At 42.2% G+C, this 19,766-nt stretch overlaps 1 protein-coding gene across 1 annotated transcript in view; it reads left to right on the forward strand.

Annotated features, from left to right (window-relative positions):
- Nucleotides 1-13,608: 13,608 nt before the first annotated feature.
- Nucleotides 13,609-19,766, forward strand: part of ggctb (gamma-glutamylcyclotransferase b) — a 49,102-nt gene continuing 42,944 nt past the window's right edge. Inside the window, exons 1-3 of the mRNA XM_034173499.1 lie at nucleotides 13,609-13,749; nucleotides 13,825-13,970; nucleotides 14,048-14,180. Of these exons, the coding sequence (XP_034029390.1) occupies nucleotides 13,639-13,749; nucleotides 13,825-13,970; nucleotides 14,048-14,180 (390 nt within the window). The 5' untranslated portion in view covers nucleotides 13,609-13,638. The remainder of the gene's footprint in view (nucleotides 13,750-13,824; nucleotides 13,971-14,047; nucleotides 14,181-19,766) is intronic.

The following is a 19,766-nucleotide window of genomic DNA, read 5'->3' on the forward strand; positions in this document are numbered from 1 at the left end:
TAGAGAAATGAACATTCAATACACGAGCAACAGCTCTGGTTGGCATTCCTGCTGTCAGCATGCCAATTGCACGCTCCCTCAAATCTTGCGACATCTGTGGCATTGTGCTGTGTGATAAAACTGCACCTTTCAGAGTGGCCTTTTATTGTGGACAGTCTAAGGCACACCTGTGCACTAATCATGGTGTCTAATCAGCATCTTGATATGGCACACCTGTGAGGTGGGATGGATTATCTCAGCAAAGGAGAAGTGCTCACTATCACAGATTTAGACTGGTTTGTGAACAATATTTGAGGGAAATGGTGATATTGTGTATGTGGAAAAAGTTTTAGATCTTTGAGTTCATCTCATACAAAATGGGAGCAAAACCAAAAGTGTTGCGTTTATATTTTTGTTGAGTATACTTAATGGATTAGATGGATCTCTAAAACGACTATTGCTAATCATTTTTAAAGCTCTTTTCTGCAGAATAAATAATGGTTGTGTATTAAGTTTTACATGTTGATCCCCAGAATTCTACACAATAAGTTAAGTATGGGACAATCAATGAATTGTACAGTGTTAATAAACCATAACTATTCAATGAAAATTTTACTTTATGCAAAACAGCAATGGCTTTCGCTATTTTTCCTTTTGTGTAATTTATGTGTGACTTCCATGTAAGATCTTCATCAATCATGACTCCTAGAAATTTTGTTTCTTTTACCCTTTGTATGTCCATTCCATCGATTTTTAATGACACATCATTTTCAGCACCTTATGATGGATTTCATTTAATTAACCCCAGCAGAGGGGAAGAAATACTGCCTTGTAAGAGTGGACATGTTTTCCAAATGGGTTGAGGCTTTTCTGACAAAACATGCGTCAGCAAAGGCAGTAGCAAAAGCTTTAATGACAGACATTGTTCCCAGATGGGGAGTTCCAGAAAAATGTTCTTCAGATGATGGTACACACTTTGTGAATGAAGTGATCAAAGAGGTGAGTGCTGTCCTGGACATTGAGCTTAAAAATCACTGCAGCTACCATCCACAACCGGGAGGAGCTGTAGAGAGGAAGAATGGTACATTAAAAAACAAATTGGCAAAATGCACCACTGAAACGGGTCTAAATTGTGTAAAATGTTTACCATTGGCTCTGATGCAAATGAGATTTCACACACGACAGAGACTTAATCTGTCACCCTTTGAAATCCTGTTTGGAAGACCACCCCACACAGGACTACTGTTATATGGCTGGGGGGGCCTGGCTGCCCTTTTGTTTCTGTCCTCTGTTTCTCCTTCCAGGTGGTTTGCATTTGGGACTGAGTGGCTGTGTTGCTGAGGTTATCAGGACCTCACCCTGATCACCTGCGGCTCGTCAGGACTCACAGCTGAGGTGCATCTATATGGATTGGAACATGGTGGCATTTAAGACTGGAGTATACAGTGTGTATTTGCCAGAGACTCGACCTTGTGACCAGACGGGTGAGATCGTCGTCTCGGGAGCCATCTCATCATCAGTGGATGCAGAGAACGTCCAGGGTTTGATGCACGGTCTGTGAAAGAGGAGGGGGTGAGGTCTCACGCTCGTCAGCACACTTCCTGAGGTACGTTAGATTTTGTGACTAACATTTATACAGTCAGTAAATGTGGTGTCCCTCACACCTTTATTATATTGAGCTGTATGTTAGTCATGTATCGGCTTCCACTGCAGTGGAGTTTTGTGAACCGGATGTTCCATGCCTGCAGGTTGGGAAGTTGATTAGTAATCAAGCCAGGAAGTGTTTGCTGTTTGTACACCTTTAAGTGTTCTCTCTGTGTGTAGAGTGTGGACTCACATAATGGTTCCTTCTTTCACAGACTCGGTTTGTTGCGGCCACCTGGGGGGTGTCGGCGGGGTCCTTGGGTCCGAACCAGTTCTGGCTCCGGACCGTTAGCGCTGCTGAGAGCGCACCACGCCAGACCGCACTTTCTGTTATTTTTGTATCACTGTTATGTATTAAATTCAGTTAGCCTTTGTACCGTGCTCTGCTTATTTCATACTGGGTCCTTCAAACGCTGGTCGGTTCTCCGAGCTGCGTCCGACACATAACAACTCCAAGGGGAAGATACAATGTTTATTGATCACAATCTTGTGTCTTATTGCATTAAGCTTTCACAAGCTCTTTCTGTTTCATATTTTATGTCTTTCTCCCGGGTTCCATACTCCCATCGAGAGTTTTTGTAAATTACGTTTGAAAAAAAGCTTCTGTTTACGTTTTGCTTCTGGAAACACAAGTTCGACGTGGTTTTTGAATGTACGTGTGTGAGAACATAAATCGTGCGCTCTGAACTTTTACACCGTGCGGTTCTGTGGTACAGTTTGAGATGGAACAGAGTAGTGATTGAAAATATATTAGCCCAGCTTCAGGACCAATACTGCCATGAACACTACTGGCCAGTAGATGGCAGTAAAGACCTTGAAAACTTGCCAAAACAAAATTCCAGATAATCCGTGTCTGCTACATTTAAGATGTGTGGAATTTAATAAATGTAGACACAATAACAACGTCTATAAACCCAGAGAATATAATTATGAGAGTTTTAGGCACTAGAGTTTAATGCTGTTGTCCGTAGATCCTGATCAGAATGTTTCAAATGCATTTCTCATGTTGTGAACGTACTGAGATTACCCTATCGCCCATAATGCACCTGGACACAGCATATATCCACACTAAAACCTTAAAAATTAGCACATTACTTTAAAACTAAAACATATATCTGATATTTTCACTTTATAAAACTTCAGACATGAAGACATTTAAATAACTTGTCTGAAATTAGTTTGGTTAAAAGTTGAACCAGTTCTCCTCTGCCTGCAGAGGATAGAGTGGTTTCTTCTTGAAGCAGCTCTTCTCTGTTTTGCAGAGGGTAGAACTACACATCAGCTACGAAACATTCAACAGGTAGGTGCTCAACTGATTTTAAATTTTATAAATGTTTGTAGCTGTTCAGCTTTATTTATCATGTTATTGGTCTAAAAATTATCGGACAAAAATTTATCGCAAGATAATTAGTCCAATAATGGTTGTTAAAGTTATCTAAAAAGATAATCCCATAATGAAACATTATCTTCGATAATTGTCGTATTATTGGAACTGTGCCCACCACTGTTGACGACGCATACTGCCATCAAGGTCACAGAAACATCGACGTGGATACACACAACTCAGTGCAAAAAAGTATTGAAAGAACCAGCTCTTGTTCTTGATCCCCTACCCCCAACAACCTAACCCATCCATCACAGCTCGTTGGCATCAAAAGCTTCCCAACTTTCAGGTCATATGTTTCCTTCTGAGCTTTCTGTTCTTTACAATCATCCCTACATTGAGGTGGCAAACTCCATTAGGTGTGGTTGTTGTTGTGTTCCCTGCATTCAAGCTTTGATCTTGCGATACATTGATAAAGCCATAGGTGAACTTAGGCCCCCTGCATATATGCTTTTATTCAAAACCATGACTATAACTGCACCGAATGAGTGAGAACCACACTTGTTCCATTTTCCTCACTATATGAATGATTCTGAGACAGAACTTGGGGGGGGGGGGGGGGGGGGACACACACGATTAAATGTCAATATTGTGTTTACCTTGATTAAAAATGCTTTCTGAAATTATTCTTTTGCCTTGGGAATGTCTAGGATTTTGAAGAATGTAATCCTATGACGTGTTGTGTTACACTTGAAAAGGTGTGACAATACAGCTGCTCTGTTATGTTCTCATTCAGATGTATGATTTGTTACTTTGCTATGATTTGATTGATCATATATGATCAAAAGAGAGGAATTGTGAAAACAAAATAATGGTCTTCATGTGATGCCATGCTTATTTGACATCAACAGATGGCCAGAGACCACTTGGTCCAAAGTTTAAGGTTTTGCCTCGACACTGTATACGACCCATGGTCACAGACGCACAGTCATGAAATGACATGAATGAAGCAGTGCACTCTCATTATGTCTTAATATGTCCAGCCAGGTATATAAATAATTACTGCAATCACCGGACACTGACAGACCTGATATTGGTGTATAATTAGTGAAAATCACTGGTTTGATATAAATAATGAATAAAACTGGACCCAATACAGAACCTTGTAGTTAAATAAAAAAATAAATGCCACTCAGAGGATTTGAACCTGCAATTTACAAAGGCACTAATTAACAGGGGCATACAATTATAACAAGAGCATAAAATGCTTAAAATCAACAAGGAGATAAACATATTTTTAAAATAACAGAGAAATTAGATAATGGAAAAGAGGAAATTTTCATCGTGTTTAATTAAGGCGATAAAAACACGGTAATAACTGACAAAACGTCTGTTCCGGTATATTTTTGGTGATACATGGCTGAAAGTGGCATATTTGCTGCACTGTTGGCTTGTCATAGTCCTATGGCGTGCAGCTCACAGGACACGTGTCTGGCCAGCCCTCTTGCTGTCAGATCATGTGATCTGACGGTCGGTTTCACATGGAGCAGCCTGCTGAGGTGTGCTGTATGCGGCCGCTGCAGCTCGGTGCAAAGGCGAAAGATGTTTTACATATTTCCACGTGAGGGCAGCAAGCAGAGACAGCAAGCACAAACATGCACCTCATGGAGGACAGTCCTTCAAAACACAGTATGTGTTACCCAGCTGTGATGTCCAGGAGCAGAGATCTCAGCAGCTGCTGCTGTTTGGGGCCATGCCCCCTTGTCTATTCAGTGCCCAGACCAAAGTGTCAGTCTGTGGTTCTGTCTTATGTGGTCATTCGTTTTACAACCCCAGTTCCAATGAAGTTGGGACGTTGTGTAAAATGTAAATAAAAACAGAATACAATGATTTGCAAATCCTCTTCAACCTATATTCAATTGAATACACCACACAGACAAGATATTTAATGTTCAAACTGATAACCTTTATTGTTTTTGTGCAAATATTTGCTCATTTTGAAATGGATGCCTGCAACACAGTTCAAAAAAGTTGGGACGGGGCAACAAAAGACTGGGAAAGTTGATGAATGCTCAAAGAACAACGAATTGGAAACAGGTTAGTGTCATAATTGGGTATAAAAGGAGCATCCCCAAAAGGTTCAGCCGTTCACAAGCAAAGATGGGGTGAGGATCACCACTTTGTGAACAACTGCGTGAAAAAATAGTCCAACAGTTTAAGAACAATGTTTCGTTCAACTGCAAGGAATTCCATCATCTACAGTCCATAATGTAATCAGAAGATTCAGAGAATCTGGCGACTTTCTACATGTAAGCGGCAAGGCTGAAAACCAACATTGAATGCCTGTGACCTTTGATCTCTCAGACAGAACTGCATTAAAAACTGACATCATTGTGTAAAGGATCTTACCGCATGGGCTCAGGAACATTTCAGAAAACCATTGTCAGTTAACACAGTTTGTTGCTACATCTACAAGTGCAAGTTAAAACTCTACTATGCAAAGTGAAAGCCATACATCAACAACATCCAGAAATGTCGCTGCCTTCTCTGAATCTGAGCTCATTTGAAATGGACAGACGCAAAGTGGAAAAGTGTGCTGTGGTTTGATGAGTCCACATTTCAAATTGTTTTTGGAAATCATGGACGTTGTGTCTTCCGGACAAAAGAGGAAAAAGACCATCCAGATTGTTACCAGTGCAAAATTCAAAAGCCAGCCTCTGTGATGGTATGGGGGTGTGTTAGTGCCCATGGCATGGGCACCTTACACATCTGTGATGGCACCATCAATGCTGAAAGGTACATCCAGGTTTTGGAGTAACACGTGTTGCCATCCAAGCAACGTCTTTTTCAGGGACGTCCCTGCTTAATTCAGCAAGACAATGTCAAGCCACATTCTGCACGTGTTACAACAGCGTGGCTTCATAGTAAAAGAGTGCAGGTACTAGACTGGCCTGTCTGCAGTCCAGACCTGTCGCCCATTGAAAATGGTGGCACATTGTGAAGAGCAATATACAACAATGGAAACCCCGGACAGTTGAACAATTGAAGTCGTACATCAAGTAAGAATGGGAAAGAATTCCACCTCCAAAGCTTCAACAATTAGTGTCCTCAGTTCCCAAACACTTATTGAGCATTGTTAGAAGGAAAGGTGATGTAACACAGTGGTCAACATACCACTGTCCCAGCTTTTTTGAAATGTATTGCAGGCATCCACTTCAAAATGAGCAAATATTTACACAAAAGCAAAAAAAGTCTATCAGTTTGAACATTAAATATCTTGTCTTTGTGGTGTATTCAATTGAATATAGGTTGAAGAGGATTTGCAAATCATTGTATTCTCTTTTTATTTACATTTTACACAACATCCCAACTTCATTGGAATCAGGGTTGTAGGTCTAGTTTATTCGATGTTGGGGGTCATAAATATAATTTGTTTGAACATCTGATTCTTCGCTCTGCCCATGATGCTATGTATTGCCAAGGTTACAAGAATAAAAATGAGCCGTGTTACTTTGTCACTGTATATAAGCCCCTGACCCATACTCTGAATTCTTAGATGAATTTGGTGAGTTTATCTGTACCTTGTCAACTACTGGAGATAACATTCTGATTATTGGTGACTTCAACATTTATATAAATAAGTCTTCTGCTCCCCTCTGCAAATCATTTATGGAAATTCTGGATGTATAGGATTCTAGTAATGCATTCAGGATCCGGCGCACATTCGTGGAAATACCCTGGATTTGGTTCTCGCGTGCGGTATTGCTGTCACAGATATTGACATCATGCTTCTGATCACTCACTTTAAGTTTACAGTTTCGATACCATGTTTAGTGGAACAACAACCTTATTAATCATTGTGGCAACACATAAACTCCTCAACTATGACTGAACTCAAAGCTCGACTGCTTGATATCTTATGTTTGCCTTTGGAAAATACCCAATCAGTAGACAGTCTTGTGGACAGTTTAAACTCGATATGATTGCGCCACCTTTATTAAAACCACGTCCCCTAAAAACACAGTCACCTTAAATCAGTGATTACTTGAATGACCTCAAGCATAAGGCTAAAGGTCTGAAACGAAAATGACTTAGTTCAAAGTTAGAAATATTCCACCTCGCATGGCGTGATGCTATCTTAGACTATAAGCACGCACTACTGGCTACAAAGCAGACCTATTACTCTGATTTGATCAACAAAGTCAAGCATAACGTTCTTGTTTGAAACGGTGGCAACATTTATTCATGGACAACACCTGTAAGTCGCTCTCCTTTTACAGCACAAGATTTCTTAGATTACTTTGAGAAGAAAATAGACAATATTAGGTTAAACATATCCCAGCATGCTTTAACCCAGCCACCACACCCTGCTATTGAGGTGGGTGTCATCACTGAGGTATGATGTAGATTTGGTTATGTTAGGTATGACCAGAATTTGACAGTAACTCACTGGGTGTGCTGACGAAACTTGCAACGTCTACAAAAAGTACAACCTGCTTATTTGATCCTATACCAACAAAACTGTTTAAGGACCTGTGGCCCATTCTTGGTGTTGGGTATTTTCTCCTCCAAACATTCTTAAAACCTTGATAAGACAAACAGAGTCAAGAACCACCAGTGAGACAGAAAGTCAAATTTTACGCGCGGAGTGCGGCCAGGCTGTACACCAAAGCTACACTAAAGTCTGGCCTGCGCTTCGCTCTTTTTATTAGTGAATCCCTCATCACATGAACAAAAACTTGTCCTAAGGGTGGGGGAATGACGCAAGACAAGTTTCTTCCCGTAACATAAACACACACGTCAATAAGTGCAGCTGTAAGCAAAAACAGTTTCTTTCTTTTACTCTTATCGTCGAAGGTCAGCACATCTCGTTCGCAGTTATCAGCTGTTCTGCATCTGCCTGGAACACTAAGCATCACATCATAATCAGTACACTTTATCAGAGCAGAGAGAACTACATTCTACCAGAGCAGAGAACACAAAACATGCATGATAAAATAAAACAGTGTATCTACAGAATAACTCCAACACTTGGGCAGACTGTGCTGGAAATTATTCATCTGTCATTAACCTCTGGATATGTTTCTAAATGTTTCAAATCTGCAGTGATTAAACCGTTACATAAGAAATCTCATATTGACCCAAGTATATTGAAAAAATATAGGCCAATATCAAATCTATCATTTTGCTCTAAAATTCGAGAAAAATGGTATCACAACAGCTTGTGGACCACCTTACTGAGAATAATCTTTTTGAGCCACTGCAGTCTGCTTTTAGAAAAAATTATTCCACAGAGACAGCTCTCACGAAAGTTGTGAATGTTCTCCTGCTTGCAATGGATTCACACACCACTACGGTTCTGGTGCTGTTTGATCTAAGTGCTGCATTTGATACCGTGGATCACCATATTCTACTCGATAGGATGGAGAATCATTTTGGGATTACTGAGAGTGCCCTTGCATGATTGACATCATACCTGACCATACCTTCTCATTGTGTTTTGTACAACCCCAATTCCAGTGAAGTTGGGACATTGTGTAAAATGTCAATTAAAACAGAATACAATGATTTGCAAATCCTCTTCAACCTATATTCAATTGAATACACCACAAAGACAAGTTATTTAATGTTCAAACTGATAGACTTACATCACCTTTCCTTCTAACAACACTCAATAAGCATTTGAGAACTGGGTACACTAACTGTTGAAGCTTTGTAGGTGGAATTCTTTCCCATTCTTGTTTGATGTACGACTTCAGTTGTTCAAGAGTCCGGGGTCTCAGTTGTCGTATTTTGCACTTCATAATGCACCACACATTTTCAGTGGGTGACAGGTCTGGACTGCAGGCAGGCCAGTCTAGTACCCACACTCTTACTACGAAGCCACATTGTTGTAACACGTGCAGAATGTGGTTTGGCATTGTCTTGCTGAAATAAGCAGGGATGTCCCTGAAAAAGACGTTGCTTGGATGGCAGCATGTGTTGCTCCAAAACCTGGATGCACCTTTCAGCATTGATGGTGCCATCACAGATGTGTAAGGTGCCCATGCCATGGGCACTAACACACCCTCATACCATCACATAGTTGCTGGCTTTTGAACTTTGCTCTGGTAACAATCTGGATGGTCTTTGTCCTCTTTTGTCCAGAGGACACAACGCCCATAATTTCCAAAAACAATTTGAAATGTGGACTCATCAGATCACAGCACACTTTTCCACTTTGCTTCTGTCCATTTCAAATGAGCTCGGGCCCAGAGAAGGCGGCGGAGTTTCTGGATGTTGTTGATGTATGGCTTTCATTTTGCATGGTAGATGTAGCGACGAACTGTGTTAACTGACAATGGTTTGCTGAAGTGTTGCTGAGCCCACACGGTAAGAACCTTTACACAATGATGTCGGTTTTTAATGCAGTGCCGCCTGAGGAATTGAAGGTCATGGGGATTCAATGTTGGTTTTCGGCCTTGCTGCTTACATGGAGAAAGTTCTCCAGATTCTCTGAATCTTCTGATTATATTATGGACTGTAGATGATGGAATCCCTAAATTCCTTGCAATTGAATGTTGAGAAACATTGTTCTTAAACTGTTGGACTATTTTTTCATGCAGTTGTTCACAAAGTGGTGATCCTCACCCTGTGTATGCTTATGAATGGCTGAGCCTTTTGGGGATGCTCCTTTTATACCCAATCATGACACTCACGTGTTTCCAATTAACCTGTTCACCTATGGAATATTCCAAACAGGTGTTATTTGGGCATTCATCAACTTTTGTCTTTTGTTACCACTGTCCCAGCTTTTTTTGTAGCTTTGTTGCAGGCATCCATTTCAAAATGAGCAAATATTTGCACAAAAACAATAAAGTTTATCAGTTTGAACATTAAATATCTTGTCTTTGTGGTGTATTCAATTGACTATAGGTTGAAGAGGATTTGCAAATCATTAGGGCCCGAGTAGGCAATGTCCTACGAGGACCCTATTGTAATTGCGCTGTTTATTATTTAGGGCCCGAGTAGGCAACGTCCTACGAGGACCCTATTGTTATTGCGCTGTTTATTATTATTATTATTATTCTCACTCTTGAAATCAAAATTTCGGCCTCTTCCCATGCTCAAAAACTCACCAAACTTTCCAAAGTCGTCCGGCCGGATCCGAAATTCGATATTTTGGGGGCGTCGCACATGGTCGCAGAAAAATCACGAAATAGCGCCCCCCTACAAATTTTCAAAAACCCCTCCGCATTGGGCCTTTTTCGTCGTAGCCTCACGAAATTCGGTCCACATATTTACCATGCCAGGACGCACGAAAAAGTCTCTTACTGTCATGGTGAAATATCGACAGGAAGTCGGCCATTTTGATTTTAAGTTTCGATTTTGAGCAAATTTTTGCCATTTTTGGCCATTTCCACTACTTACATTTGAACAAACTCGTCCTATGGATTTTATCCGATCGTCTTCAAATTTGGTCAAAATCATCACAACACAATGGTGATCAAAAGTTATCAAAAGATTTCACTTCGAACAGCTGTCACGCCCACATACTTCATCGTAGATCCTTCAAACTTGCTAGACATGATGAGGGCTCCGCCCTGAACGTCTACATATCTTAAGTTCCCACCTGCACCATAGCGCCCCCCGGTGGTGGTGAGAAATGTCCTATTTTTACTTTAAGAGGTCCTGATGTCACATACTTAACCCAATGCATTTCAAATTTCTTTGACAGCATCCAAATATGATACTGACCAAAAGTTATCGAACGCTTTTCTCTATGTTGAAGGGTGTGGCCGCTATGGTGCCGCCATTTTGACCCTTTGCCATGGAACATCAAGTCATGATAACTCCTTCATGCTTTGCCTGATTGACTTGAAACTTCACATGTGTGATGACGGTTGGCCCCTGAACACACCCAGCCCCTCTGTTTGTACACTGAGCGCCCCCTAGTGGATGAACAATCAACATGTCATAACTCCTTGATGCATTGTGTGATTTGCTTGAAATTTGAACTGTGGGATGAGTGGTTGCCCCTGTACGCACATGCCCACATCTGGTCACAAGAGAACACACTGCCCTGGGTAGGCGGTCGAACGGAACGAGGGCCCGTATATGACTGCTTGCAGTCCTAGTTTATTATTATTATTATTATTATTATTATTATCACTTTTGAAATCAAAATTTCGGCCTCTTCCCATGCTCAAAAACTCACCAAACTTTACAAAGTTGTCCGGCCGGATCCGAAATTCGATATTTTGGGGGCGTCGCACATGGTCGCAGAAAAAGTGCGAAATAGCACCCCCTAGAAATTTTCAAAAACCCCTCCTTATTGGGCTTTTTTCATCGTAGCCCCACGAAATTCGGTACACATATTTACCATGTCGTCCTAGGGATTTCATCCGATTGTCTTCAAATTTGGTCAAAATCATCACAATACAATGGTGATCAAAAGTTATCAAAAGATTCTAATTAAGTCAAAAGGCGTGGCTGCTAGGGGTCGTCAAACTTTGGCGAGCTTTTCGGAGCACGCCATTTCACTTCAAACGGCTGTCACACCCACATACTTCATCGTAGATCCTTCAAACTTGCTGAACATAAGTGCTCTGCCCTGAATGTCTACATATCTTAAGTTCCCACCTGTGCTATAGCGCCCCCCGGTAGTGGCGGGAAATGTCCTATTTTTACTTTAAGAGGTCCTGATGTCACATGCTTAACCCAGTCAACTTCATTCCACTTCTAAAACATGCAGAACAAATTGGTGAACGTAGGCAATGAACACCGTGAAGTTATGAGTAACGGCGTCCGTGTGGCGGTGTGCCAAATATTGCCCATTTGCCATGAAATTACGTTCTTCCTTTTGATGGCTTTAATTTTGTCACATCATCATGAAAATTGATACACAGGTCGAGCACGACAACCTCTTACAATTCATAGGGGCATCGCCCATGGGCGGGGCAAAATGCCTCAATGGCGCCCCCTTGAAACTTTCAAAAACCTCTCCCCGTAGGGGTTTTTTTGGAGTAGGGAGATGAAAATTGGTACACATGTGTGACTTGCATAGACGTACAAAAAAGTCTCTTGCACCATGGGTCTACTCTAAACAGGAAGTCGGCCATTTTGAATTTTCTTCTCATTTTGCCGTGATTTCCACATGTTGTATTTGAACGAACTCCTCCTAGAGATTTTGTCCAATGCACTTCAAATTTCTTCCAGATCACCCAGAGACGATACTGACCAAAACTTATCGAAAGCTTTTCTGTATGTCGAAGGGTGTGGTCACTATGGTGCCGCCATTTTGACCCTTCGCGATATGAACATTATACTTAAACAGGTACTGAAGTCACATATTTAACCCCATCAACTTCCTTCCACTTCTAAAACATGCAGAACAACTTGGTGAACGTAGACAATGATCGTCGTGAAGTTACGAGTAACGGCATCCGTGTGGCAGCGTGCCGAATATTGCCCATTTGCCATGAAATTACGTTCTTCCTTTTGACGGCTTAATTTTGTCATATCATTATGAAAATTGAAACACAGGTCAAGGACGACAACCTCTTACAATTCAAAGGGGCATCGCACATGGGCGGGGCAAAGTGCCTCAATAGCGCCCCCTTGAAACCTTCCAAAACCCCTCCCCATAGGGGTTTTTTTGGAGTAGGGAGATGAAAATTGGTACACATGTGTGACTTGCATAGACGTACAAAAAAGTCTCTTGCACCATGACTCTACTCCAAACAGGAAGTCGGCCATTTTGCATTTTCTTCTCTTTTTGAAATGATTTCCACATGTTGTATTTGAATGAACTCCTCCTAGGGATTTTGGCCAATGCACTTGAAATTTCTTTGACAGCATCCGAAGATGATACTGACCAAAAGTTATCGAAAGCTTTTCTCTATGTTGAAGGGTGTGGCCACTATGGTGCCGCCATTTTGACCCTTTGCCATGGAACATCAAGTCATGATAACTCCTTCATGCTTTGCCTGATTGACTTGAAACTTCACATGTATGATGACGGTTGGCCCCTGAACACACCCAGCCCCTCTGTTTGTACACTGAGCGCCCCCTAGTGGATGAACAATCAACATGTCATAACTCCTTGATGCATTGTGTGATTTGTTTAAAATTTTAACTGTGTGATGAGTGGTTGCCCCTGCATGTACATGCCCACATGTGGTCACAAGGGCACCCAGTGGCCTGGGTAGGCGGTTGCGTGGAACGAGGGTCCGTATATGACTGCTTGCAGTCCTAGTTGTATTCTGTTTTTATTTGCATTTTACACAACATCCCAACTTCTTTGGAATTGGGGTATATATTAGTTTTAGATAATATTGTACAGTTTTCTCATTGGCATTAAATAACAGAATTTTACATTTTTTGCAGAAGCTTGGCTTTTAGTCTGGCATCAAATTGGCTGGGATGTAGTGGAGTTGTGTTGGTTCCATACAGAAGGCAAACTATTGTTTGAAGGCAGTGAATGGGGCTCAGTGATTATTATGAGGGGCTCATCAGTGCAGAGAACGCCAGAGAGTCATTTGTGTGGGAATAGTTCCTGACTGCATGCCCCATACCAGCCCCGGCTCCCATCTGCTCTTTGTCGATTTATTTTGTGTGTTTGCTTTGCAGTTGCTTTTTACTTTTAGATCCCTGCTGAACTCAAACCTCCGTGTATCTCTTCAGTTTGTGCTGGCTGATACTGATGCAACATGGAGAATAACCACAGCTTCTTGTACTTTGCTTATGGCAGCAACCTGCTAAAGGAGAGGCTTCAGCTCAGAAACCCTTCAGCAACCATACACTGTGTCGCCAGACTCAAGGTACCCACTCCTTTTAGGAGCACCAATCTTATATCCATCTCATCAAGCTCACACTTATGTTTTTCTGCTTTTCAGGACTACAAGCTGGTATTTGGAAACTATAAAGGTCTTGCTAGTGACCGATGGCATGGGGGTGTGGCCACCATCAAGCACAGTCCTGGGGACGAGGTGTGGGGTGTGGTATGGAGGATGAATATGTCTGATCTGGAATCTCTGGACAGGTCATCAAGCTCTGACTTCACTCCTTCGGTTTGGTTTGAAGCTTCCTGTGTATGTAATGATTTGTTTGTTCATACAGTCAGGAGAATGTGACGTTAGGCGCCTACAGTCCTGTTGAGCTGTTGGTGAAGACACACAGTCAGGAGCTCCACTGCCGTACCTACATCATGAACAGCTGTGTGTATGCTCCACCGTCACCGCAGTACTTACAGGTAAGACTGAACCCACCAGTGCTTTAAGGACCAGCACAATCAGGCTTCTTCATACTTGTTGTTAACTGGAGAGTGGAGATGCTGTTCTCCTGAAGGAGAGTGGAGATGCTGTTCTCCTCAAGGAGAGTGGAGATGCTGTTCTCCTAAAGGGGGTGGAGATGCTTTTCTCCTGAAGGAGAGTGGAGCTGCTGTTCTCCTGCAGGAGAGTGGAGATGCTGTTCTCCTGAAGGAAGGTGGAAATACTGTTCTCCTGAAGGGGATGGAGATGCTGTTCTCCTGAAGGAGAGTGGAGATGCTGTACTCCTGAAGGGGGTGGAGCTGCTGTTCTCCTGAAGGAGAGTGGAGCTGCTGTTCTCCTGAAGGAGAGTGGAGATGCTGTTCTCCTGAAGGAAGGTGGAAATACTGTTCTCCTGAAGGAGAGTGGAGATGCTGTTCTTCTGAAGGAAGGTGAACATACTGTTCTCCTGAAGGAGAGTGGAGATGGTGTTCTTCTGAAGGAAGGTGGAGATACTGTTCTCCTCAAGGAGAGTGGAGATGCTGTTCTCCTGAAGGAGAGTGGAAGTGGTGTTCTTCTGAAGGAAGGTGGAAATACTGTTCTCCTGAAGGAGAGTGGAGATGCTGTTCTCCTCAAGGAGAGTGGAGATGCTGTTCTCCTAAAGGGGGTGGAGATGCTTTTCTCCTGAAGGAGAGTGGAGCTGCTGTTCTCCTGCAGGAGAGTGGAGATGCTGTTCTCCTGAAGGAAGGTGGAAATACTGTTCTCCTGAAGGGGATGGAGATGCTGTTCTCCTGAAGGAGAGTGGAGATGCTGTACTCCTGAAGGGGGTGGAGCTGCTGTTCTCCTGAAGGAGAGTGGAGCTGCTGTTCTCCTGAAGGAGAGTGGAGATGCTGTTCTCCTGAAGGAAGGTGGAAATACTGTTCTCCTGAAGGAGAGTGGAGATGCTGTTCTTCCGAAGGAAGGTGAATATACTGTTCTCCTGAAGGAGAGTGGAGATGGTGTTCTTCTGAAGGAAGGTGGAGATACTGTTCTCCTCAAGGAGAGTGGAGATGCTGTTCTCCTGAAAGAGAGTAGAGATGGTGTTCTTCTGAAGGAAGGTGGAGATACTGTTCTCCTCAAGGAGAGTGGAGATGCTGTTCTCCTGAAGGAGAGTGGAAATGGTGTTCTTCTGAAGGAAGGTGGAAATACTGTTCTAGTGAAGGAGAGTGGAGATGGTGTTCTTCTGAAGGAAGGTAGAGATACTGTTCTCCTGAAGTAGAGTGGAGATGCTGTTCTCCTGAAGGGGGTGGAGATGCTGTTCTCCTGAAGGAGAGTGGAGATGCTCTTCTCCTGAAAAGGGTGGAGATGCTGTTCTCCTGAAGGAAGGTGGAGATACTGTTCTCCTGAAGGAGAGTGGAGATGGTGTTCTCCTGAAGGAAGGTGGATATACTGTTCTCCTGAAGGAGAGGGGAGATGGTGTTCTTCTAAAGGAAGGTGGAGATACTGCTCTCCTGAAGGAGAGTGGAGATGCTGTTCTCCTGAAGGAAGGTGGAGATACTGTTCTCCTGAAGGAGTGTGGAAATGCTGTTCTCCTGAAGGGGGGTGGAGATGCTGTTCTCTTGAAGGAAGGTGAAGGTGCTGTTCTCCTGATGGAAGGTGAAGATGCTGTTCTGCTGACATTGCAAACAATCTTTGTTTCAAATCTGAGACAGGTGTCATCCCTACAGACTTGTTGAAAGGACACATACACACACACACACACACATACTCACACTCATCTTCAACCGCTTCATCCAATTGGAGCCTATCCCAGTAGTCATAGAGGGCAAGCCTGGACAAGACACCAGTCTGTCGCAGACAAACAAACACATTCATACCCGCACACACACACAGACAACAAAGTTTCCAATCCACCTAAGCTGCGTGTCTTTGGATGTGGGATGAATCCAGAGCACCCGGAGAGAACCCGCAAACTCCACACAGAAAGGCCACAGGTGGGAATAGAACCCATGACCGTCTCACTGTGAGGCAACAGTGCTAACCACTAAGTCACCATACTTCTAAGAAAGGACATCTATGTGTGATAATATGTTCAAAACTTCAGAATTAGTGCATTATTTTAAATGAAAAAATATGTGTTATATTTTCACTTTGTATAAATGACAGACTTGACATTAATGTAGTTAAACTATCCGGATTAATTTGGTTTATAAATCAAAACCATAAGTCAAATCTGCTTTTCTTTTCAAGATGTCTGCCTCACGGCTGTCCCGCTATATGCTGTCAAAGTAAATGACGCTTCCTTGCAGCAGTGGGCAGGGCACACAAAGACGCTTCAGTTAGCTGATTAGCGGTTATCGAAGCTAACTTTTTGGTTAGCTGTGCCCACCACTGACAGGAGAGGAACCAAGGCCTTGCTGAGCAATGACGCAGAAGGAAGGAGTGACAGCGGCAGCCTCAGCAAACATCACAGTACATGTGCAACAAATGCAGCAGAGATCGTCACTCGCGCATTGGACTGATAAGTCATTCACGTAGGTGCAGATAGAAACAAAAGACAAAAAATTTCCTGTATATGTGTCCTGTCAGCTGTGTCAGGAGCATGGCCAAGCAGAGGGTCACTCCTTTGAGTCTGGTCTGCTTGAGGTTTCATCCTCAAATTATCAGAGGGAGTTATTTCCTTACCACTGTCACCTGTGTGCTTCCTCTAGGGGTGGGTTAGGTTAGACCTTACTTGTGTGAAGCGTCTTGAACCAACTTTGTGGTGATGTGGTGCTATATAAATGAAACAAATTGAAATTGAATTGAAAAAGTGAAAAAACAAACAAACAAACAAAAAAGCAAAAAACAAACTGGGCGCTACACCACCATCTCCCACAGACGCCAGGATGCCAGGAATGGCAAAATTATTAATGTTATCTCTAATCTATATAAGAATGGCAGGTTCTGTGTTAAAGATGGAGCATTTTGTCAGAGATGGTGTTCTGGTGGGTGCCACATGCTGTCATATGTTGATGAAGGGGTCTGGAAGGCCGAACTGTTTCAAGACAGCCTTATTTGGGATTTTGTCATAGGCTTTCTCTAGCTCATAGAACACAAGAAACAGAGATTTTTACTGCTCCTGTGTCTTTTCCTGTAAGTGTCTGATGCAGAAAATCATGTTGATCATCCCTCACAATGTACAAAAGTTCCATTGAAATTCCAGCAAGATCTCTTCCGTGATGTCTTGCACACTGTTCAAGATCAATCAATCAATCAATCAATTTTTTTTATATAGCGCCAAATCACAACAAACAGTTGCCCCAAGGCGCTTTATATTGTAAGGCAAGGCCATACAATAATTATGTAAAACCCCAACGGTCAAAACGACCCCCTGTGAGCAAGCACTTGGCTACAGTGGGAAGGAAAAACTCCCTTTTAACAGGAAGAAACCTCCAGCAGAACCAGGCTCAGGGAGGGGCAGTCTTCTGCTGGGACTGGTTGGGGCTGAGGGAGAGAACCAGGAAAAAGACATGCTGTGGAGGGGAGCAGAGATCGATCACTAATGATTAAATGCAGAGTGGTGCATACAGAGCAAAAGAGAAAGAAACAGTGCATCATGGGAACCCCCCAGCAGTCTACGTCTATAGCAGCATAACTAAGGGATGGTTCAGGGTCACCTGATCCAGCCCTAACTATAAGCTTTAGCAAAAAGGAAAGTTTTAAGCCTAATCTTAAAAGTAGAGAGGGTGTCTGTCTCCCTGATCTGAATTGGGAGCTGGTTCCACAGGAGAGGAGCCTGAAAGCTGAAGGCTCTGCCTCCCATTCTACTCTTACAAACCCTAGGAACTACAAGTAAGCCTGCAGTCTGAGAGCGAAGCGCTCTATTTGGGTGATATGGTACTACGAGGTCCCTAAGATAAGATGGGACCTGATTATTCAAAACCTTATAAGTAAGAAGAAGAATTTTAAATTCTATTCTAGAATTAACAGGAAGCCAATGAAGAGAGGCCAATATGGGTGAGATATGCTCTCTCCTTCTAGTCCCCGTCAGTACTCTAGCTGCAGCATTTTGAATTAACTGAAGGCTTTTTAGGGAACTTTTAGGACAACCTGATAATAATGAATTACAATAGTCCAGCCTAGAGGAAATAAATGCATGAATTAGTTTTTCAGCATCACTCTGAGACAAGACCTTTCTGATTTTAGAGATATTGCGTAAATGCAAAAAAGCAGTCCTACATATTTGTTTAATATGCGCTTTGAATGACATATCCTGATCAAAAATGACTCCAAGATTTCTCACAGTATTACTAGAGGTCAGGGTAATGCCATCCAGAGTAAGGATCTGGTTAGACACCATGTTTCTAAGATTTTTGGGCCAAGTACAATAACTTCAGTTTTATCTGAGTTTAAAAGCAGGAAATTAGAGGTCATCCATGTCTTTATGTCTGTAAGACAATCCTGCAGTTTAGCTAATTGGTGTGTGTCCTCTGGCTTCATGGATAGATAAAGCTGGGTATCATCTGCGTAACAATGAAAATTTAAGCAATACCGTCTAATAATACTGCCTAAGGGAAGCATGTATAAAGTGAATAAAATTGGTCCTAGCACAGAACCTTGTGGAACTCCATAATTAACTTTAGTCTGTGAAGAAGATTCCCTATTTACATGAACAAATTGTAATCTATTAGACAAATATGATTCAAACCACCGCAGCGCAGTGCCTTTAATACCTATGGCATGCTCTAATCTCTGTAATAAAATTTTATGGTCAACAGTATCAAAAGCAGCACTGAGGTCTAACAGAACAAGCACAGAGATGAGTCCACTGTCCGAGGCCATAAGAAGATAATTTGTAACCTTCACTAATGCTGTTTCTGTACTATGATGAATTCTAAAACCTGACTGAAACTCTTCAAATAGACCATTCCTCTGCAGATGATCAGTTAGCTGTTTTACAACTAACCTTTCAAGAATTTTTGAGAGAAAAGGAAGGTTGGAGATTGGCCTATAATTAGCTAAGATAGCTGGGTCAAGTGATGGCTTTTTAAGTAATGGTTAATTACTGCCACCTTAAAAGCCTGTGGTACATAGCCAACTAACAAAGATAGATTGATCATATTTAAGATCGAAGCATTAAATAATGGTAGGGCTTCCTTGAGCAGCCTGGTAGGAATGGGGTCTAATAAACATGTTGATGGTTTGGATGAAGTAACTAATGAAAATAACTCAGACAGAACAATCGGAGAGAAAGAGTCTAACCAAATACCGGCATCACTGAAAGCAGCCAAAGATAACGATACGTCTTTGGGATGGTTATGAGTAATTTTTTCTCTAATAGTTAAAATTTTGTTAGCAAAGAAAGTCATGAAGTCATTACTAGTTAAAGTTAATGGAATACTCAGCTCAATAGAGCTCTGACTCTTTGTCAGCCTGGCTACAGTGCTGAAAAGAAACCTGGGGTTGTTCTTATTTTCTTCAATTAGTGATGAGTAGAAAGATGTCCTAGCTTTACGGAGGGCGTTTTTTATAGAGCAACAGACTCTTTTTCCAGGCTAAGTGAAGATCTTCTAAATTAGTGAGACGCCATTTCCTCTCCAACTTACGGGTTATCTGCTTTAAGCTACGAG

This window comes from Thalassophryne amazonica, chromosome 7 (genome assembly GCF_902500255.1).
Source record: "Thalassophryne amazonica chromosome 7, fThaAma1.1, whole genome shotgun sequence".
Lineage (NCBI taxonomy): Eukaryota > Metazoa > Chordata > Actinopteri > Batrachoidiformes > Batrachoididae > Thalassophryne > Thalassophryne amazonica.